Source organism: Botryllus schlosseri, chromosome 8 (assembly GCF_051294905.1).
Source record: "Botryllus schlosseri isolate E-star chromosome 8, Bs_hap1, whole genome shotgun sequence".
Taxonomy (NCBI): domain Eukaryota; kingdom Metazoa; phylum Chordata; class Ascidiacea; order Stolidobranchia; family Styelidae; genus Botryllus; species Botryllus schlosseri.
In genome coordinates, this window is record NC_137243.1 from 8,039,372 (window position 1) to 8,061,898 (window position 22,527).

Consider the following 22,527-nt stretch of genomic DNA (forward strand, 5'->3'; position numbering starts at 1 on the left):
ACTCACTCTCTCTCTCTCTCACTCTCTCTCTCTCTCTCCCTTCTAGGGCTCATGTTATTCCAGTATGCCTATTTGGCTGTGGCACTATAGAGCACTACAGTCTCTAGCACCACTCAATCATATTTTATAGCTCAGGACTCCTATAGTCACCAATGTAATATCGCATGTGACTGCAATAAACATTTAACATATCACATTTTCTGGTTTAATCACATCAGTGGCTACGAGTTGCAAATTTTAATTTTTCATTGGATTGCAATATTGTGATATTTTTTAATAAAAAATATAAATAAATAAGAGAGCGAACATATTAATGAAATGAGCTAAATACCGAATTTTTCATTCAGGCCAGACTTATGTACGAACTACCGATCTAGTTATAGTGGGCGATCAACTTTAGCTGCTGTTTTTTGAGTAGTTCTAGTTCTAGTTCTAGTTAAAAATATCTTAGTTGTAAATCAACTAGAAAACACGTGACGACATTTGGCGTGAATCGTGATGCCGGTGTTTATTTGTGTGAATACGCTCTTGTAGTCCTTGCTAGTTCAGAGTAGCCACTACTAACAGTGACGTAGCCACGGGGCCAAACCGATTTAACTATCCAATCTTAGATTAAGCAATATTTATTAGCTCATTTGCTTAATTCGTCATTTTATTATAAGTTATTAAATAGTTGTGTTTTAGCTAGTTATTTTCTGATTGGTAAAGGTTGTTATACTTCTAGTACTAATTCTAATTACGCATTTTGAAACGCCAGTAGTTTATACTAGTCTGACTCGGCCACATTTTCGTAGTAAATCGATTCAACGATGAGCCATATATGATTGCCACCTGCCGAATCAGAGAAGCGGCGCGCGACGTCACTGACTTTCCGCCCTCGCCTTTTTCTTACAGTCAATCGTTTTACTGCTATAGCTTGTCGCCATTGTTGCCAGCATATTCGAGGGAATAATTCGCGCACTTGAACATACCCGATGATGTCTCGATGCCCCCCCGACTGCAAGGTCTACGTTGGAAATCTCGGCCACAACGGACAGAAGGATGAAATAGAAAAGGAATTCGGGTACTACGGAAGGCTGAGAAACGTCTGGGTTGCCAGGAATCCGCCCGGTTTTGCGTTTGTTGAGTTCGAAGATCCTAGGGACGCGTCCGACTCGGTAAAATCGTTGGATGGAAGGTGGGAAATTGTTCTCTTTGTCATGTTATAGTTATGTGATCGGTTGCAAATGCGAAGTTTGAAATATGTTCACTGTTAACGTAATTGTATCCATGACATTTGACATGCCTTTTAATATCTTCTCATTACTTTTCATTCAGTGTGCATGCCTCTTCTCTACTTTGCCTATAGGCCAAGATGGGTGTCTGATTTGAAGTTGTTTTGACACCTTGCTATCGTTTCAGTGTATCGCAGTTTTGTGGTGTTTTGAAATAATGTGAATGTTATGAACTGATAACTGATATGACCCTGAAACTGAAACAAACCGTGCGCCGTATAATTGGTGTGGTAGCTTAATCACCCATCATCGGCAATCGTTTTCTGTACAACTTGCAAGAGGATCCATATTGTTCTGGCATTTAGTAATTCCATCTATACAACGGTAGCTTCAATTTCTTTGTTAATGTTGTGACCCTTGACCTGGACATAGTGCGGTACTATATGGACTGTGCAGTAATCATATTATTTGAGGACAATATGAAATCACTGTCCTTAGAACACGCAATGCCCTACCCAATTCTTCATAATCACACAATCGGGTTAAGCCGGTCAACTGTATTGAAATTTGGTATTAGATACGGGTCGTTTGCCTTGTCTTGATTTTGAAAAAAATCAAGGCAGATCGAGGAACTGATGAATGCCACATTTTTCACTCCCTCGTCAGCATCATTTTACATGTTGATGATCAATTTGTGTGGACTTTTAAACCGTGTATGTTTGTATACTATACTTGAATTTTGTTCTTTGAACTTATTAAGTTACTACTGACAACCTCTGCTTACTACCGAAGATGTGATATTTCAGAACGATATGCGGGTCGCGAGTTCGTGTGGAACTGGCGAAGGGTCCAGGTGGTGGTGGACGAGGGCGGGGTGGCGGAGGCCGCTTTGGCGGCGGCGGTGGATACAGAGGTGGCGGCGGAAGAGGGGGTGGAAGATACAATGATTATAGAGGAGGAGGAGGAGGCGGAAGTTATGACAGAGGCTACGATCGGGACCGATACAATAGGAATAGGTATGTTGAATTAATCCAAAGTGGGAATATTATAAGTATGTCTGTTTGTGCGTGTGTTTCAGACTTTGACAACCAGATCATTTTCAGCTTTCCCAAATTGGATTAGAAGCAGAATTACAGCTGAATTCGCGAAAACTGGAACATTGAATCCAAGTTCCGTTGATATGAAGTTATTCTCATCATTTACAGGAAAATCAGATTAGAAATAAAATTACATATCATAAATTAATCAGAATCAGATCACTGGCATTTCGATCTAATTAGTCAAATTAAACCGCTTTAATTATCTAGTTGTCCAAGTCTGGTTTGTTTGTGTATCAAAGTTCTGTCGAGTGTGTGGTTCGGTGGTTATTTTTGAAGAAAAGGTTTGTCCTGCGGGCTTGGTTATTGCATTGTTTTGTGATATGTGACTTCTATTCTGTTACTAAAAATTACCAATATTCCCCAGGGTTTTCCTCATCAGCAACACATAAATCAAGTTTGCCTAATCATCCATCAGTACTACAACTACTGCAGTACTTCAGTATCACTCCACAATGGCCGAGCCATTTCCACTCCGCTTCAGTCCACCGTATGGCGAGAAACCTGTCTGTTGGCATTTACAACGGCTGTGCACACGCTCCTGCTGTATCAGACCACCTCCGTATAATAAGATGTCCAGAGAAAAAGCGATAGCTTCTGCGTCGAGGCGAACCGTCTGTCCACAACTTCCAAATTTTGTCTCGAAAGAATTACTGCGCAACTAGATATCGCGACAAATTATTTTTTACTACATTTCCTCGGCACGGAACATGGGTAAGGTTTGTGAACTGCATTATTAGCTAGTTAATAGTTATCGTGAAAATATTTCATCAAATCTTCTTGCACACAATGCGACCGACTACCTCGAACTACATTCCATCAATTGTTGACTTGCGGATTTTGTCGTACTGCTGATGTCATTCTGCAACTACTATCATCTTTTTCTGCGACGTTCCCGATTTATCTTGGTGCCTCTGATGTTAGGTCCAGAAGCCCTCGCCGTCATTCTAGGAGCAGAAGCAGAAGCCGGGATCGTGATTCTCGAAGGTTAGTTTTCATGTCTTGATCTATCTAGGCAAGATATTTTGACACAAAGCCAAGTATCACAGATTAATTCCATTTGACCGTGTCTGTGTTGCGGTTAGAGGTGTGCAGTTTCATTTCATCGTAAATATATTCATGTCATGCTCAATAATGGTCTTGCATAAATTTTTCTGATGTAGTTATTGTGTGTGGTCAAGGGAGTGTTCTCATCAGGGTTATAATCAATTCGCAAGATCCTGAGCTGCAAGGCAATCTCACTTTTATAGTTTTGACTCGAGTCAAGTCGAGTCATTTTCAATTCACCACCGAGTCTAGGTGATTGTCAGCTAGTAGGTGTTCGAATCAGAGTCATACTGTTTTGAATCGAGTCCAAGTTAGTGTTTTCAGTTCAATCCACTATTTTCAACTCCGCTTGAGTGATATAGAATGGCTCACATTCATGATATAGTAATATTCCTCCCTATTCTCCAAGTATCATGACTGATCAATGAAATACCAATAATGTTGTGACTTTACTATTTTTTGAAGTTGCAATGAAATGTCTGTCGTGGCTGTCCTATTGTCTCGAGTCATGCACAATGACTCGAGTACAAGTCTTGTCAATACAAAAATTGAATCGAGTCGAGACTTTACGCATTTGAAAAAAATGCCTCTAGTCCAGTGAAGTCACCGAAAATCGCGACTCTAGTTGGGAGTCCATTTGAGTCGTTACAACCATGGTTCTCATGTTGATCCATTGTTACAGGAGTGGTAGTGCAAGCCCGAGGAGTCGAAGTGTGTCACCAAGAGAGCGCAGGAAGCCTGATCGTTACAGGTAAATACCTGAAATTCAACTTTTGTTCTTGCATTAGGCTAGAGATATGTTTTTTCAAAATGTCAATTTAACCTGGTAATTTTCTGATGCTAGTGGATCGCGGTCGCCGTCTCCTGTCAGGAATGGATCAGCAAGCCCTCAGCAAAGATCTCAGAGTCGCAGTCGCAGCAGATCATCGGAAAGAGACTGATTTTTTTTTTTGTAAAAACTACTTGAAACCAAGTCTTGAGACAATTCTTTCATCTACGTTTCGATGTTTGCTTTGCTTTTCTATTCTGTGGAGCTGGAGCAGGCCAGGCGAAACAATGGAAAGAATGGCATTCCAAATGCGTTGTGTATGTATTTTGCTTGATGGTTCATCGGTTTCATGCATTTTCTGAACGTCCGTTTTAACATGACTGGTTCTTCTAACAATTGCTGTCGTTGGTTAAGTGCGAGTTATCAGTTATGTGGGTTTTGTATTTGAGTGGAATGAACTCTAAATACTGTGATTTCGTGTTCGTTCTCGCTCACTAGCACGGGCGTAGTTGCGAAGGATAACCTTGACTTGCCGGTTGGGACGTCATTGCTGAGAAACGTCTTCCTAAATCCCCCCTCTTCCATCTAATTTTGATTCTGGTTGCCCCTATAATCGTCAGCCAGGTATTGTAACTTAACGGGGCCCTCTGCTGATTGATAATTTTGGCCCATAAGGGTCTTACCGCAGGAATATGTAGTGCTGATTATGCCAACATACTCTTGTTGATCAATAGTTTGAAACATTGCAAGGTCGCGATAAACTTGAAGGTCGAAAAATCGCTCAGTGAGAACGTAACGTTATTTACTATTATGAACTTGAAGTATTTTTGACCAAGGTTCAGAATAAATTTCTTTCTCGCGTCATACTAAGTCCAGTCTTGTTCAACGACCGAACGGTCGCACTTGTCAAAATGATTTGGTTATTTGTGCAAGGCGTATACTGTTGGAGCGTTGATCTCATCGGTATCATGAACATGATTGAAGAGCTTATTGGCGGTACAGAACTTCAATATACACTTGAATAGTATATTAATATTGAATTGAACCCGAATATTTTTAGCTGACACTCGTCAGGGTCAGGGGTAACGGGATGATTACTGCGTCATTATGACACTACCTGGGTATAGTATACAAGTATATCAAAAATAGGTCTTGATACATTTTTGCTGTGTCTCGTAACTTGAAATCAACACGTGTTCAAATTTATTGCCGAGCCCGAGACTTGTCGCCCCAAGCTTTCTTCCGCATCGCGCGAATGACATCCTAGAATAGATGGCGCTTTCGTTACTGCTCGTCGGTTTAAGTTTGCCGTGGCGACATCAACGGTATCAGAGCGGACTAGAGATGTGGTTTGAGGTACCAACGGATGTGATAGAATGATATTTTGCCGTAAAAAATATGCATCAATTTTTTGAGGAATACCTAATGTATATAGTGTGACTAAATTATGATTCATAATCACAAGTCAGCTGATTGAATCATTCGTGTGATGAAGCCCTTAGGTACCTTCGAAAGGTTAATGTGACCGCTTTGGCTGCTCCGTTTCTCGTTTGCGCGGCTGGTATTTCAAGACATTCGTCGCGATCGTCGGATTAACCGCTGGATTTGGCATTATTGATTCTAGTAAAGATGTCGGGCTCCCTCGAATGTAAGGTATATGTGGGTAACCTTGGATCGCAGGGTTCCAAGAGCGAACTAGAAAGAGTGTTTGGAGATTATGGCGAACTTACAAATGTGTGGGTTGCAAGAAATCCCCCTGGCTTTGCCTTCGTTGAGTTTGCACACGAATATGATGCCCGGGATGCAGTAAGAGCTTTGGACGGTCGGTAAGTGTCTAGGTTATGAATTTTACTTTGTTTATCGAGAGGTTGGTAGGTTAATTTGCTTGTTCAACTCTCAACTTGATTGATATCGTTTACCTCTTGAAAAACGAACTTTCCCCTCATTTGAGACTCCAACAATTGTATTTAGCACTATATGTGGTGTTCGGGCCCGTGTGGAACTCTCAAGTGGAATGTCCAGACAGGGCGGGCGGCAAGACAGCTTTAGAGGACGTCCTCGTTACGGTGGCTACAATGGCGGTGGTAGTTATTATCGAGATGATCCCTATGATCGTCGGAGAAGGTATGGAAATTACTCGCTACTCAAATTCTTGTATCAGTTTGAATGAACCATTAGGTGTTTTGGATGTTACATTTGCAATACCAATTAACTGAAACCATGTCTTATGTTAAAAGTTTTTTGTAATGATATTTCATTAAAATTGAAATAAAGACATTGATGCCATACTAGATATCGTAATATAAAATCAGGCATTGTCCTGGCCTCGTGTCATGAAGGATGACAATAATTTTCAATAGATACGGTACCTCAACTTATATTTGACAAATGTAGTTGCGATTGCGACTATCTCCACCTATCATAAAAAAATGCTACGCTGCTGTATATTAGCATTTTGTACGATAATAGTCTGTGTATTGGTGTATAAGTTATACGTGCTGCTGATATCACTTCCGTTCAATATTTTTATCACACAAGCAATAATAGTGTATAAATATCGTAATTTCAGTTGAAACTGAGAACCAGCATGCTATGAATGGTCGCTACTTTTCGCAGATGATTTTGCCGATTTGATTCGAACGATTGGTGTATTTTTCCTAAAAAGCGTGTTTGTCTCTAATCCTCAGGGTGGAAACAGCACTCAACACCACCATCCTTTAACAACAAAGCCAGATCCCAACCAATCAACATCTACTGTCCACGATCAACCACCCGGGCAGTCGCCAATACCGACACTAGTTTGCATCACTTCAAACAACGCACTCTAAATTTCCCCGATCCAGGATTTCACCAACGCTCTCTATTATCAACTCGTGACAAACCAACGACGTCACGCATTACCGGGAGCATAGTAGGAACAATATTAAATAGTGTTGGCGTACTTCATAATGAGAATGATCTGCACCGGGAATCAAATTTCTCTGATCGATTTTCCAAAACCGCATTTCTTGTGTTGGTCATTCTTATGAAGCGTTGTTTATGACTCCTGATGATTGGTTTTGATACGTCGGGACTCGTTTTGAAGCTGAGACTTGTTTCAGCTACCGGTCGAGATCGAGATCGCCGCGAAGACGCTACTCTCGTAGCCGGAGCCGAAGTCCCGATCGTTACAGCAAGAGGAGAAGGTACGCTTTTGTGACGACACAGATAGATTTGATGCTCTTAATTCTGAATATGGTTCGACTTTGTTTAGGAGCAGATCGAGGAGCCCGGTGAGAAGGCATAGTCCTCGGTACAGGTATGTTTCCATTTTATAGTAGGCCTATATGTAGAATTTGTACGCGGTAGCGCTGGGGTTGTAACGCAGCTATCCCCATTTCCCGCCCCTCGAATTTTTGTTTGAATACAGCTGCTGCAGCTGTGTTGATTTTGTTTGTGATGTATCTGCGACGACGTGCTGTTGTCGGAACCTTTTGTACTTGCCTGCGATGTCCGTTGTAGTGATGTGGTGAATGCCCTCTGTTGTGCTTTCTTCTTGCCATTCCGGAACCTAAGTTGGCATGACTAGATCACGCTCTGTTCTTGCGTGTGGTGATGTGCAAGTCAGTATCAGTCTTGAGTATAGCTGATCAAGGAGCACTAGATGTGCTTGAGATCTCGCCTGAGTAAGGCTTCTGTCTCATGATGGTGGATACTTTTATAGGAGCAGGTCTAGGACGCCCGAAAGAAGACGGTCTCCGGTCAGAGACGAGTGAGTTGTCATTTGTGCTTGTAATTTGACATGTATTGTTGCAATACTCCTCGCATGATGAGTCATCTTTGCACCGATTAGAAATCACCGAATTCACACCACTTGTGCCTAAGCCATTTTTTGAATGTGGCCTTTGGTCATGATAAACCCGTCTAACGCGATCTAGGACCTCGATAGTGATGTCAAGCATAATTTCATGACATGATCGGCAAACTTTCAAAAAGTCCTTCCGTAATACCTGATACCGCTCGAGCTGTTGTCCCATGTGCCTGACTTGCCAATAATCAAGTTTGCAATTGCCTGTTACGTCGTAGCTTCTTACTTTATGTGGTTGGCGGAACAAATCAGTAGTGGCCAGCAATGAAGTATTACTTTTTTAAGAGTACAGAGTGGGTTTTGCCTACTTGCAAGTTACTTACTCAAGTGGCTGTGATTATAGACTACTGGTACCTTACGCCTTACAGTTTTCATTTTTTTAGGCAAAACTAGACCTAAAATACATACATTGTACTTATTTAGAAATCTTTGTTTGTACTTGGGTAGGAATTTATACTTACTGCAATCGATGACTATTATGTTGCCCACGATTCAAAAATTTAGGAAAGAGGTCCCCATGACCACAGGGACTGGTGGACTCGGTCCACGCTTTTGATGCACTTATATGTCTTTTTCAGTCGATCTCGTTCTCCTGACCAGGAAAACGGAAGAGAAAATTCGAGGTCGCCAACGCCGGACGCGAGACAGAGCCGTAGTCCGAGCCGCAGCAGAAGTAGGTCGATGGACTGACGGGATAATCGCGCTCAAGACTGAGATGTACAGTTTTCCTGAAAATACTCGTTGCACAACCCTTGCTCGACCGCAAGCCGCGGGAGCAAGGTTAATGCGGACTCATTTGCTCGTATGGTTTTCCAGTTTTCAATGTCGAAGCTACAGTAAATAAACGATTTGCATACCGCGACGAGTTTCTGTGATTTTCTCATTTTTCGCTAAGGCTGATATGGAGCAGGGGTTTAATGGCACATTGCAGTGTCGGGTCACTTGAGTCACTTTGCTAAAATGACTTGACTCGGCGTATCAGAAATGTGGATAACGCGTGACTCGGAGCAAAATTCACGAGTCAATTTCAAGTAATCGGTGTCGATAAAAATCACTATATCTTGAATATGTTCGGAGTGTTCGTGAAACACTGGTGTAACCCGTGACAGCAACCAATCATTCAATGACCGTGCGTTTCACTGAGACTCCATTGTTCTCACAAATAAATTGACCGCAAACGAAGTGATCGAAGCTTACAGCTCACGTTGTCGTAAACTAGTAGTAAAGTAATAAAATAGAAAAATGTCTATTTCTGTTCTCACCTTAACCAAACCTCTTGTTTTATTGAAATTGAATTCGAATATAGTCTATACTTTATATAGCCCGACAAGATAGCGTAATGGTTAAGCGTCCGGCTTCTTGATTGGTAGGTCGTGGGTTCGATTCCCGGCCGGGTCAGACCAAAGACCTGATTAGTAACACTGGTATCCATGACTTCCCTGCTTGGCGCTCACGCATTACTGGGATAGCATGGAGGGGTGGTGCATGACTTAGAAAGCCGTAAAGGCCTATATCTGCACTTCCTTGTCCAGCGGCATATGCACATCATGCACTCATGGTATGCATATGCGCAGATCGTGTGCATGAGTCGGTGTATATGCCGCAAAAACATCAAGGACAAAAATAAACTACGTCCTTTCCTTTCCTCAACCATTGGCGCAGGCTCGAATTATATCATATCAATTTGTAAGTGGGTAATGTGTTGCATCTTAGCAATTCGTTTCTCTATTTTGGCTGATAACTATAGACTGAGGCGATGCAGTTACTTACGTAGTGTACCGGTTCTACGTATCTTGTGAGTGATACAGCGCCTTCTTGCATACATATTTAACTCTATAATCGTTCCATCGGTTCAGAATCAATGACCACTCAATCTGTATTTCAGACAGCTAGCAAAATGCAATGACGTAATCATGCCTCATACTTCGAAAAGGCAACTTGACTGGAATTGTGACTTGACTCGAGTCACCTCCCAAAATCGAGTGACTTGACTTGAGCCACCTTCGAAAATCGATTGACTTGACTTGACTCGAGTCAAAATGTGCAATTATACTCGTGACTCGAAGGTAGTGACTTGATCCCAACTCTGCAACATCGTGCTCTAATAGTTGAAAGTGTGGACAGCATTTTGGCAGCCGCGATCAACCTCAAAAGGCCTCCGTGTTCGAACTGCAGCTAATTTTTTTTACAAAATGTACTATTCCAATATCCGGTCTCTGTGGTATCGAGGTCATGCGTCATTGCTTGTTAACCAAATCCGAAACTTCCGGCAATCATTAGCTTACGGCTGACCGCTTAAGCAGACAACTGACACCTATTAGTTATTAACTGTGAAAATTGCTCCTGTCCTGGGTGGTTCGGCTCTGAAGACTTTGTCATATCGAGCCTCTATCGAACCGTCTACCTTGCATGTCGCATTTCACTGGTACATTTTTGTAGTGTAATGTTGATGTGTAATATACACGAATAAAGATTTTCTCTCTCTCTCTCTCTCTCTATTCAATCTCTATGGGTACTGCTTCATCGCATGAATTTTTAATTCGTGTCTGAGCAATGGCACGTTGCGAAATAGCTTGATTGTTGAATATTGATACCGACAATATATTATGAGTAGGGCAATTTTTTTTTGACATGTCAAAAAAAGTCAAAATTAGGTCAAAATTGTAGCGTTAGGTCAAAATTTGTCAAAATTGCTTACAAAGTCAAACATTTTTTGACCTCTGCATTTCGTTTGTATCGTAGATTTTGCGTTGTCGGTGAACTTTTCATTTGATATTTTACAGCTTGTAGCCTACGTTATAGGCCTACCATTGTAAACGGACCATCGTCTGCTCATTGTGAATCATAAATGGTCAAATGAAATAAATAGTGACATGGTTTTATGGTCAACGTACCGCAATATCCTAGCTGAAGCAAGACTGCTTGGACATTGCATGGTTCTTATATCAAGAAGCGCAAGCTGAAAAATTGTGATATAGACAACATTGTCAGAATGAAGCAACACGGTTTGTCACCAACAGTGTGCACACAACTTGAGTGTTGTCAGCCAACAAATGAGGCTGTTGAACGTTCTTTCTCCGTTCTTGGCAAGCTACGTAGTAAGGACAGACACTTTCTACCCGAGAATGTAGGAAAGGATCTTTCGTTGTACTACAACAAATTTTAATTATTTCCACCAGAATACGTAATGTAACTACTGGAATTCTTCATAGGGCCAGATTTCGTTAAAATACTAGTTTTTCATGTAAAAATCGGTCTGTTTTTGAGCCAAAAACGTTTTTCAGGCCAATCTACTTTGTAAGGACAGACAGTTCCAACCAGAAATGAAGATAAGTAGTACAATTTTAACATATAACTAGGGCGATTTTTTTTTGACCTAAAAAACGGAAGATTTTGACCTAAAAAATCTAAATTTTGACTTTTTTTGACCTAAAAAAACTGAAATTTGACCAAATTTTGACCTCACGTATGCAAATTAGGTGTTTTCCCACATAATGTTAAAATTGGACTACTTATCTTCATTTCTGGTTGGAACTGTCTGTCCTTACAAATTAGATTGGCCTGAAAGAACGTTTTTGGCTCAAAAACGGACAAATTTTTACATGAAAAAAATAGCATTTTAACGAAATCTGGCCCTATGAAGAATTGCAGTAGTTACATTACGTATTATGGTGGAATAATTAAAATTTGTTGTAGTACAACGAAAGATACTTTCCTACATTCTCGGGCAGAAAGTATTTGTTTTGTGGTATTCATGGTGTTTGTCGACTACTGTGGTCATTTACACCAGGCCGATATTCTTCATTATTTTCCGTAACTGCCAACATATAGCACGGCCCACCTCTAGGCTTTTTTGTAAGACACCGCTTACGCGGATGAGGTGGCGAGGAGGAGCCTAGGTAAACCTCCAACACTTAGCTATCCGAATTATGAAGTCGACCTTGGTCGGAATCGAACCCACACCCATTGGTGTTGCAGCCGCGGATTATACCACTGTGCTATGTCGGGTGGAAAGTGTCTGTTCTTACTAAGTAGCTTGCCAAGAATGGAGAAAGAACGTTCAACAGCAGCAGTTGTTAGCTGACAACACTGAAGTTGTGTGCACACTGCTTGCTGGTGCTGCACCGTGTTGCTTCATTCTGACAATGTTGTCTATATCACAATTTTTCAGCTTGCGCTTCTGGATGTAAGAACCATGCAATGCCCAAGCAGTCTTGCTTCAGTTAGGATATTGCGGTACGTTGACCATAAAACCATGTCACTATTTGTTTCATTTGACCGTTTATGATTCACAATGAGCAGACGATGGGCCGTTTACAACGGTAGGCCTATAAAGTAGGCTACAAGCTGTAAATTATCAAATGATAAGTTCACAGACAGCGCAAAATCTACGATACAAACGAAATGTAGAGGTAAAAAAATGTTTGATTTTGTAAACAATTTTGACAAATTTTGACCTAACGCTACAATTTTGACCTAATTTTGACTTTTTTTGACATGTCAAAAAAAAATCGCCCTACATATAACATATGCGAAAACACCTAATTTGCATACGTGAGGTCAAAATTTGGTCAAATTTCAGTTTTTTTAGGTCAAAAAAAGTCAAAATTTAGATTTTTTAGGTCAAAATCTTCCGTTTTTTAGGTCAAAAAAAAATTGCCCTAATTATGAGATTAGAATATATGGTGTCGTACATATAGCCTACTTGGTAGGTCTACATGAATATTTCATAAAAATTGAACAAACACCGCTAATTGTTTCGCGCGTCGCGTGAATTGCAATGGGGGACAGATTATGACATGGGTGCTTGGCGGTCCTGTCCGATAGAATTTGATTGGTGAGTCTTGCTCTGCCGTTCGTAATAAATGGTATGCTGAGCCTAATTGTTTATTGATCTGCAGTTAAAGGCATTTTGTTGAAAATAGGTACCCCGAAGGCTTATCGAAAAATTCCAAGAATAAAGGGTCTGGAGCATAATATGGTTACCAAATTTTGGAATCGGTAAAGGCGGACACTTTTATCGAAATTGAAAACAGCCGATTTTGAATTATTTACTGAAAATCTTGTTCTGTAAAAAAAGGTCACCGCATTATACGTACTTCGCGTTATTTCAGACGTTTTTCAGTTAACCCTATCCAATAGCCCTGCTGTCAAAGTGGTAAAGGTGGACGAATTTCCAGAAATGAGGACATTTAGGCGTCCTCTGAGGACATTTTCGATTTCCTGCAAAAGGACCATACCCGATCAAAATAGTTTTGGAGGTCCTGACCTAATGCGCACAGAGTTGCGTGAGTCGAGACGAGTGATGAGAGATAGAGTGACTTTTGCTCCCCTTTCTCGACGCCACCGGGCGAGCATAAATGTATACCTTGGCATATTAATGTTTCAATTTCATGAGTCTGTTCTTCAACTTTTTGAGAGGAGACTGGTGGCTGGACTCGTTCTTTTTGTCCGAATCTCCTTCGGGTGCGTACGCACGAACTTTTGCGAGCGCAAGTAGAACTTCTGTGTCGACGCTAGGGCGTCTCTGGTTCGGGCATACGGTAGCTATCGCTTCAGGTGAGGATTTATTCGCCGACTTTTCGGGTTCGGAATCAGAATCCGACGACCAGCTTTCTGATAATCGGTTCGACTTTTTGTTGCTCTTCTCTGTCTTGTGACGAGGAAAAAGTAAGCCGTGAGAATGATCTTTCTTAGCTGACAATCCAAGTCGGAGGGAGACGTTGTTGTTCAAGTATGAAGCAGCCGATACCTTCCTGTGCATGTAAGGGCTGAATTCGCACGGTAGATGGGACATGGCGAATAGTCGGTCGAACATGATTTGTACGTTAGTGTCTGTCTTAGACGATGCCACAAAATGATCCAACTTCGAGGTGGAGCTTGAAGGTCGTTTCCTCAACCATTCAACGACATCCTTTTGTTGAACCTGCACGTCCGTCAGGTCGCTTTTATTACCAACGACTATTATAGGTATTGGTGCTTCACGTTTGGTAGACTTCTCCTGGATTCCGTTCGCAAACTTCTCTCCCTGATACGCCGACCGGAATATTAGATTCTGGAAGGAAGATGATATCTCATCAGTGGTCCTAATTATTCCTGCCTCTACGTCCAATCTACTCTCTTCATATATTCAGAGGTGGTCAGTAACGAAGTACTACTTTTTCTAAGTACTCAAGTAGTTTTCCCTACTTCCGGTACTTACTCAACTAGATCTGATTTTCGCTACTCCTACTTCTACTGCGTAATATTTTGTGATCTACTCACGTACTTTTCGCTATTTTCAGTTTGTCAAGTAGAAGTAGTTTAATCCTCCAACAGGAAAGATTGCCTGAGGAATTTCGGGGCTGTTTTCACAGAGTACCACCATTTAATTTTTATAAAAGTCAAGTAATACCCAGAAATTTCGTTGCGCTTCGCGCACAGAAATTACGGAGTGACAAATATGTTTTCACGAAAGTATCGATGAATATAATTTAGGTACCGGATTGCGTGGTTCCGGTAACGCCGCATTGTCGTTCATATTTCCATATTTCATCAGAGCAAATATGACCCACCATAACGTTTGAAACTACCGCTTCGCAATCTAGCAATTACCTATCATATCGTAATCTAGCAGCCCATGACGCGTCATAGTCTGGAAAAGTGGACTCCGGCTTTTTTGAACGTTACACCTGTTTTAGCAGACCACCTTTGAAACTTTCCGGACAAAATACATGAAATATATTTTACGCTTTTTGGAAGTGGTATTTGTATTTCTCTTTCAATTGCGAGTATCTTGAGTTCTAATTACTTCAGTTCTTTTGTCACGAGAACATACATGTTGAAGTGTAAAAGCAGGTGTAGTAATGCCTCAATTTTGCGAAAATAAAGCTACATTCTAAGGCAATTTTACGATCCACCATATTTTCATTAACATATACTAATCGCGGAAAGTGTTGAAACCATATCCGATACAACTTCTCCGTATCGCTTTTCGCCTAAACTAGGGGCCTTCTAATATGGAGTATAGGGCGCCACCCCATGATATTTTCTAAAACGGGGTGCTCGAGTAAACAAAGGATTAGTATCGCATTTTCATATCAATACTATAATTTGCATCCCATGATGCGGATGAATGCTTATGCTGTCGAAAATTGGATACTTCCTCTAGTATGTATCAATATGAATCAAGCTTCGCAACTTTCTCGCAGCTCAATTCGCAGCTTTTGACAATCTATGCGAACGAATTACGATCGTTATCACAACTACTTACTTACTTGAGTAGATTTTAAGTCAGTCAATTCTACTTCTACTTCAAGTAGTTTTAGGTTGCTTATGGAAGAAGTACTTCTACTCGTACTTGAGTAGATTTTTTCATCGCTACTTCTACTTGAGTAGCTTTCTCGACTACTTTGACCACCTCTGCTGCGCCACATTCAATCTTATGATTCATCAAGCGGGAAAAAGTATCCGAATGACAAGGATGTATAATTAGATGCACTGTATATGTGGATTGCTAGAAGCATATATCTTCGATTAAAAAGAGATGACCTAGTATGCCTAGGCCAGAGGGGCTCTACGTCGTGAGAAGAGTTATAGCATTGGAAGACTGCGCTACATTAAATAAATTTACGTCTGCTGCATACGTATTTACATTTCCATCATATGCATCCTTAGATTGATAAAAAGACATAAATACTTGTACGGTTTTTGAATTCAAACTATATACCAGTTTTTGTTTCAGATTTTGTCACGTAGAAACTAGATACGCATTACTTTCAGGAGTGAAATAGCCAACAACTGGGCGATATATGCGAGACCCTGTTTGAAGACAACAAATGTATTTGTTTTAAATACACCTACTATATTTTATTCGCCATGATATAATCATGTTCGGTTAGTCGCGAAGGTGCATACCTCGCCGGTGATTGATTGACTAACTAAGTTCTGTGACTCCTCGTACCAATCTACGTCAAATTACTTACTCAGTAGGCCTATATACTTGTCGAAATTTTTGTTATCTAGAAGTGGCTTTAGCATGTCTTGAAAATAGGTACGTCTACTTGTACTTGATTAGCTTTACCAAGAGTGACTATACAGTATACATCCACCACCTCTGTATCGGCGTTACTACGCATCATCTAACTACTGCTGTATAGTCCAAAGTAATGATTTCGCCACGCAGCAGTTCAGTCTATGTTAAAATAAGTCGGAAAGCTGGACGCTTGGACCAAGTAGGGGAGACCGGGGACAAATGTAACTAGGGCAAATGTAACAATCGACCTCACCGCTAGTAGGGTGGAGAAATCGCTTGAATATTTTGAGTGCGCATGTGGTAGTTATGTCTCCTAACATATACCTGAAGTTACGTTGAGCACGACGTGAAATCCCGTGATAATTCGAAAAAAAAAAATTTGAACACTTGAGTAAATATTTTCTGGTCTGGAATAATTTGTTCAGAAGAACAATACCTCAAGTGGTTACAACGTAATATATGTAGCTGGAACAATGTTACCGCATAGTCTACCGTGATGATAGAAAAACTAGCACTTGCATCGCCGGAAAGGTACCATACTGAGACACTAATCATGGTCGCGAGCATGTCAGGGGCAATTGTAACACTCTGCCACTTCTGCCCCGTTACAATATCTTTTTAAAGCTGAATATTTTTGTTCATATGTTTTATAACTATTTATCTACTGCAGATTAATCTTGCGACAGCCAGAAGTTCAATACCAGAACAGATACTACCTTGTCACATCAATTCTAACACGATCATCTGTCGGAGCGGCCATACAAAACTGGGGATGTGAATCTTAGGGTTAGGCTATTTCCTTGATTCTACCGCCCTTTCTCAGGCTGATGATCGGATTTTGGTGTGTCGACCTTCAATGGTCATGGTCACTTAAGAGGTTGCCCATGACCGAATCCTCATCCCCTGACTTTGAGCATGGCCCACTTACATTTTGTCATTTGGCGTGAACAATTCATTTTGATTTTGTACAGAATAGAAGAATGCCATTAGCTTTGACGCCACACAATGTTGTGTCCTCGATTTGCTACACTATAATCGGCTCATTCAACCAATATATTCAGCCAGGTCGGTTTCTCACCTTCGCAAGTGACCGAATGCCCAAACCATTATGCAGGCTGAACAACAGCACCTTGGTAGAGGAACCCGAATCTGTGAAAGGAGATGATGCAATGAATGTGTTTCTTGGATACTTTGAGCTCATGAAGAAGGCACGAAGGGTGATACTGTATTCAGAGCCTGGAAACGTTCAAACTTCTCTTTCTTTAGTTTAATACAATAATACAATTTGTGCTCCCGTTTTCGTTGTTCATTTTGTTTGTTTTTCGTTTGTTTTAATTATAAATAACACTGCTATAATTGACATGCATAGGCGGTACAATTGCCCCTGCAGGGTACGGGGTGATTGTAGCATTTGAGCTGTGATTTTCGCGACCCAAAATTTCCATGATTGATTGTTAATTGAGTTCCATTTTAGTTTTTATATCAACTAGCGAGTTGTTGGCTTCTTTATATAAAACTTTGGAAATGAAATTTCCATGAGAAAAACACGTAATGTTAAAAAATAACAAAAAGTGTTACAATTGTCCCTGGTCTGCCCTAGCCTACATATCATTAATTTGTATTGCACCCGATCACGATCATTTTAGACGTAGCCAGCGTGCTGAAAAGAGCATGATCGAGGCTGCATGATTCGAATAGGCAATATTGCTATCCACAGATTTTTTTCCATTATTTAGGGAAAAGTTTTACCACACGACTCATATTGTCATATCTACCTGAAAAGTTCTTTCGATATTTCGGTTCGTCCGACCTGGATCATTGGTCGCTTGTTCAATAATTTCCACCATTTCTTTTGCTCTCTCCCAACTTGACGTGTCAACCACCGAGTAAACCACCATAAATAAATCACCTAGGATTCAGGATATCGTTATCTTTGAAGACTGTAGGCCTCATTTATTGTAGTAGGCCTATATGCATGATATCAGTAATATGTAATCAAATGTTAATTGCTGGTAAGGACGCATTATTGCTCTTTTTAAATTGCCACGCTTTTCGTAAAGTGGGTTGTGGCGACCCGGGTAGAATGATGATATGGTTGCGACATCAAAACGAATCCTACGTACATCGTACACGCATATTTCCGTTTGCCGTTTGTTATGTATTTTGGTTGGATGAAAAATAAAGACTCTCTCTCTCTCTCTCTCTCTCTCTCTCTCTTTCTCAACTGAACAATGTGAACACGTGTCGCGTACACGGTTACGCTACACACTGAACGCAGGCTCGCAATGGGCGGAGAGTAGCGCAGTGGTACGTTCTAGGGATGGTGTGAACTAAATAACTAAATATTAGCAACATCCAGTCGCCAGGAGGTTAACCTGTGTTGGAGTAACGTTGTTACTCGTGGGGAATCGTTACGTAGGCCTACCTGTTAAAAGTGTCAGGTTCTGCATGACAGGGCTCATAGTCTGTCCCGAGGTATCCAAAATGTCCAGCTGATAAGATCGTCCTCGTATAATGTATTTAGTTCTATGAAACTCCTCCGCTGTGGGCAGATATCCGGATGAGAAAGGTCGGCCGAGAAATCGCGATACCAACTGCGTTTTTCCCACACCGGAAGCTCCTAATACGATCATCCGCAATCTTTTTTCTGGGTCTGGTGATGGTACGCCGGGAGTTAGCCCAACGGCATTTCGCCTGGTTGGCTGTCTGAAATAAGTAGATTTCTATTCATTATCGTGCTTGATGGATTCGTTGGTTCTTACGAGATTATATTCGGTGGGGGTGTCGAAGCGATAAAACCACGGAAGCGAGTCCATGTCAGTGATTCCCAAATCGTGGGCCGTGAAAAGTTGGCTCACGACAACTTGAATTTCAACTTCAAGTACCAGAATCGCAAATTTTGCCTCATAGGTATCATTTAATTCAATCGTGTAAAATCAGCTGAATATTTTACTGTTAAAATATTTCTTCGTGAATGGCGAGTCTCTGCTACGGTCAATGTGAACATTTTCAAGTCCACTGCGTTAGGTACTAAAGCCAACGCTAACAATTTGATACGAAAATCAGGCCGTCCGTAACTGTCGACATATAGCACGGCCTACCTCTAGGCCTTTTTCGAGACACCGCTTACGCGGATGAGATGTCGAGGAGGAGCGTAGATAAACCTGCAACACTTAGGGGGGAATTCTGAGTCGACCTCGGCCGGACTCGAACCCCCAACCCATCGGTGTTGCATGCAATGCTTGATTACTGCTGAATTTCTTTTCACGATGCCAGTGCCCTACGGATAGTGGTCCCAAGTTGAAATGCAATTAATTTGAAACAAAGATGCTATAATGGCAAAATATTGTAACATATGATAAATGTTCACAGTGCAGAACCTTATATCAAGGTTCGTGAATCTCCAAATTTCTGAGTTTCACACACAGAACACGAATGTGAACCTCACGTTCACACTATCTCTAGTCATTGCAACCAGTCGCATAAAAAGGGCGTAAATTGTTGTTTGATGCGTGGTTTTATGAAATAATTAGACATTTCAGGTAGTTAATGATTCGCGAGCTTTGAGAATTGCCTGCAAGGAGTCCGTGAAAATATACGTTGGGTATCACTGATGTACTGCTACGCATTGCCCACAATCAAAGTTCTGTATTGGGATTATTACGAAGGACGATTTGCAGTGCCATCAATCATATATTACTGTGAATAGCCAGCCACAGCCAACAGTCTTTGTAACTTGTCTATTTCCTATATGCGCGGAATAACGTAGCGTGCTACAGCTGGTGTTGTGTTTAAAACAAAAATCAATTTAAAACAAATATGTTTAAAACAAGGCCCTTGTTTAAAACATGTTTTTTACTGTTTTTTTAAGCCATGACGTCACGAATATTCAATTGTGACGTCATATTGGATTGGTATTCACGGATTCGTCGTCCGTATAGTCGCATACAACATGTTGTTGGACTGTATTTACACAATTACGGCATAATTATACAACTCAGAAAAACACATTTTTTTAAAAAGGCCTTTGTTTAAAACAACCAGTTGTTTTAAATGCAACCCTAGCTGCAGCAATGGAAACACACGATTTTCGATGTGTGAGGCTATGGTCGTGAAATTCTTTATATACTCAGATTTAGGTTATGCTCTTAATATTTCGGGAACCACTGTGCTATACGGTCAATGGTGTTGTCGATTCCGATGACTTTTATAAATATATATTTGATCTTTTCATGTTGACGTTGGATAGACGAATATATATGCTGCTATGTGATTATACAAGAACTCAGCACTTACTTCTCTGCAGTGTCCTCTTGTAAGTCCTCCATATAATATTACCAAGCGACGTTATTCATATAATTATGATTCTATACTGTACGCAAACTTACTAGAAAACTTCGTAAAATATTGTCCGCTGCGATCAAATGTTTCACTAAAATGAAAGAAACAAATGCAATGAAGAGAATGACCATAAAAATGGACCATGAATTGCAGGCATATTTGCTAGTTGTGGGAAAACCTACCTCTACGACAGTTGTTACATGAGCTTATTGTTTGCTAATGCGTGCATGTAGACATTATTCAATAAGAAAATATTGCGATAGTATGTTCGGTAATATTCTGCCTACGGGCTACATGTCTTTTGAACAATCGCTAAAACAATCCCTGGTAATTATGGTGAAAGTGGAAAAGGAATGGAAAAACACAAAATTCCCCCGTACAGACGAAGACAATGTACACAATTCTTGAGTATTGGCTCCTACTTACACTACCGGTATTCCGTGTGCATGATTTTGTGTTGAGACTATATAGGAATGTTCAATGTTGTGATCAATAATAATTGGGTACCCAGAAACCTTGTTTGTTATTACCGAAGGCTCTTTAGACTCGATTGTCCCCTGTCTACGTAAATCTTTTTTTTTCGTATTCCCAGATAATATCGTAAACGGTGTATTTACAGTGTCTTTGTGGTCCCTCTTATGTGGCCGGGAGAACGTGGCTTTTGTGGGTCGCAACACTTCACTCGAATGTTCCCCGGTTGGTGCGATGATACAACTACAACAATAACTCGTTCATTGGTGTAACTCATGCGTCAAACTCGAGGCCCGTAGGCCGGACGTATAGCTGGCGAGGGAGTAAATAAGACAGCTCTAATGTGGGATAGAAAATGTTCGCTTAAACGCAAATGTTTTGGCCAACTTTAGTTAGGCTTACGTATAACAAGCTATATCTGCTGTTGTCACCCGCAGTGACATTATGTCAAATATATACCTAGTCTAGTCTAGTAACTTGCGCGAGTTCAAGAACCTGTGATGTCAGTTTAAATAATGCTGGTGATGTGATACAACCAAGAATATAAACTGTTGAGTGTTGGGCGTGAGCATCTTCCATAACGGGAATGCGCGTCCTGAATCGGATGTGACGAAGTTATCTACAAATACGGAATCACAAAACTCTTTTACGCCATACTTGCTATTCGCGTATACTACAGTATTACGATCGTAGGAGTAGGCTACCGTACTCAGGATGGAAATTTGGAAGGGGAAATTGAAATTTTGTGGGGTGGCGCAATTTTGTAACGATGTTGTAAACATAAATGACACCCAATATACGAGTCGTGGTGAGTGTCACCGCCTATTGCTACGCTACTGGTCACAGGGCCTACACAGTCATAACAGGTACAGTGAGGTGCACACGAATCCAAGTATTAATACCAGCATGCCTAATTGCATAATGCATGTATGTCTCTTTAAATCTAACAACCGAATTAGCACCCTCTGCCTTTCACCGACTATAGCTAGCAAGATTCCGCACGACCACTGCGCCGCACGCAGTGACCTATCTCCGCTACCATGTCCAATGTCCATATCGGAAAATATGTAGTTGAATTCATTTTGTCTTCCCCATCTAATCTGCCGTTGAGCGTATCAACGTCAATCTTTGTTATACATAGCCTACAGTCATTAATATGCTCAGCAGTTGAATGAATAGTTGACCTTTCTGATAGCATCGTCTCAGGAAAAATAACTAGCATTTCCGGTATCAAACACAGCAGTGCACATTTGCACAATGCACAATGCACATTGCCCACTGGTCAGCCTATATCTGCTAACTTGAATGCTTTGAGACAATCATTCCCACCATATACTATTGTTAGCTGTAACAGTTGAAGCCATGGATTACAAAGATAATGCGATTATTTTCTTTGGTAATATCTATGAAGGCAATCTTCAGGACCTTTCTTTCAACATAGCCCATTCGACTCCATTGTGTTGCTATTGGGAAATGAATGTTCTCGTATACACTGGTCAAAATATATACTCAACACGGGCTGCACAGTGCACAATGAAGAAAGCGGATTACAATTTTATCTCAATTATCGCGGGAAGATTGTAGACCTTTTTACATCAGATTATCCCTCGTGTCTCGATCTGCAAATACTGAGTCTTATATGTCACTGTCACGAACGCGCCAACTAGAAATATTTGATGTTTGCTGAGGCCGGGCGCTCCGTTAAACCAGGATGTCAGAAATGTATC

The 22,527-nt window shown here is 40.9% G+C and overlaps 3 protein-coding genes across 3 annotated transcripts; 2 read left to right on the forward strand and 1 right to left on the reverse strand.

The window, feature by feature from the left end:
• Window positions 1–871: 871 nt before the first annotated feature.
• LOC145445065 (uncharacterized) lies at window positions 872–4,523 on the forward strand. The gene is made up of 5 exons (XM_080323161.1): window positions 872–1,177; window positions 2,021–2,230; window positions 3,236–3,298; window positions 4,041–4,109; window positions 4,203–4,523. The coding sequence occupies exons 1-5, from the start codon at window positions 975–977 to the stop codon at window positions 4,297–4,299; spliced, it is 642 nt and encodes a 213-aa protein (XP_080179287.1). The 5' UTR covers window positions 872–974; the 3' UTR covers window positions 4,300–4,523.
• A 1,129-nt stretch (window positions 4,524–5,652) lies between these two features.
• Window positions 5,653–8,836, forward strand: LOC145445066 (uncharacterized). Its single transcript, XM_080323162.1, has 6 exons — window positions 5,653–5,953; window positions 6,099–6,251; window positions 7,229–7,312; window positions 7,381–7,425; window positions 7,831–7,878; window positions 8,553–8,836. The coding sequence occupies exons 1-6, from the start codon at window positions 5,757–5,759 to the stop codon at window positions 8,662–8,664; spliced, it is 639 nt and encodes a 212-aa protein (XP_080179288.1). The 5' UTR covers window positions 5,653–5,756; the 3' UTR covers window positions 8,665–8,836.
• A 4,009-nt stretch (window positions 8,837–12,845) lies between these two features.
• LOC145445069 (dexamethasone-induced Ras-related protein 1-like) lies at window positions 12,846–22,515 on the reverse strand. The gene is made up of 4 exons (XM_080323165.1): window positions 20,285–22,515; window positions 18,414–18,694; window positions 17,764–17,897; window positions 12,846–14,029 (listed from the first exon to the last, which is right to left on the reverse strand). Exons 1-4 carry the CDS (start codon window positions 20,314–20,316, stop codon window positions 13,352–13,354), a joined length of 1,125 nt encoding a protein of 374 aa, XP_080179291.1. The 5' UTR covers window positions 20,317–22,515; the 3' UTR covers window positions 12,846–13,351.
• Window positions 22,516–22,527: the final 12 nt, after the last annotated feature.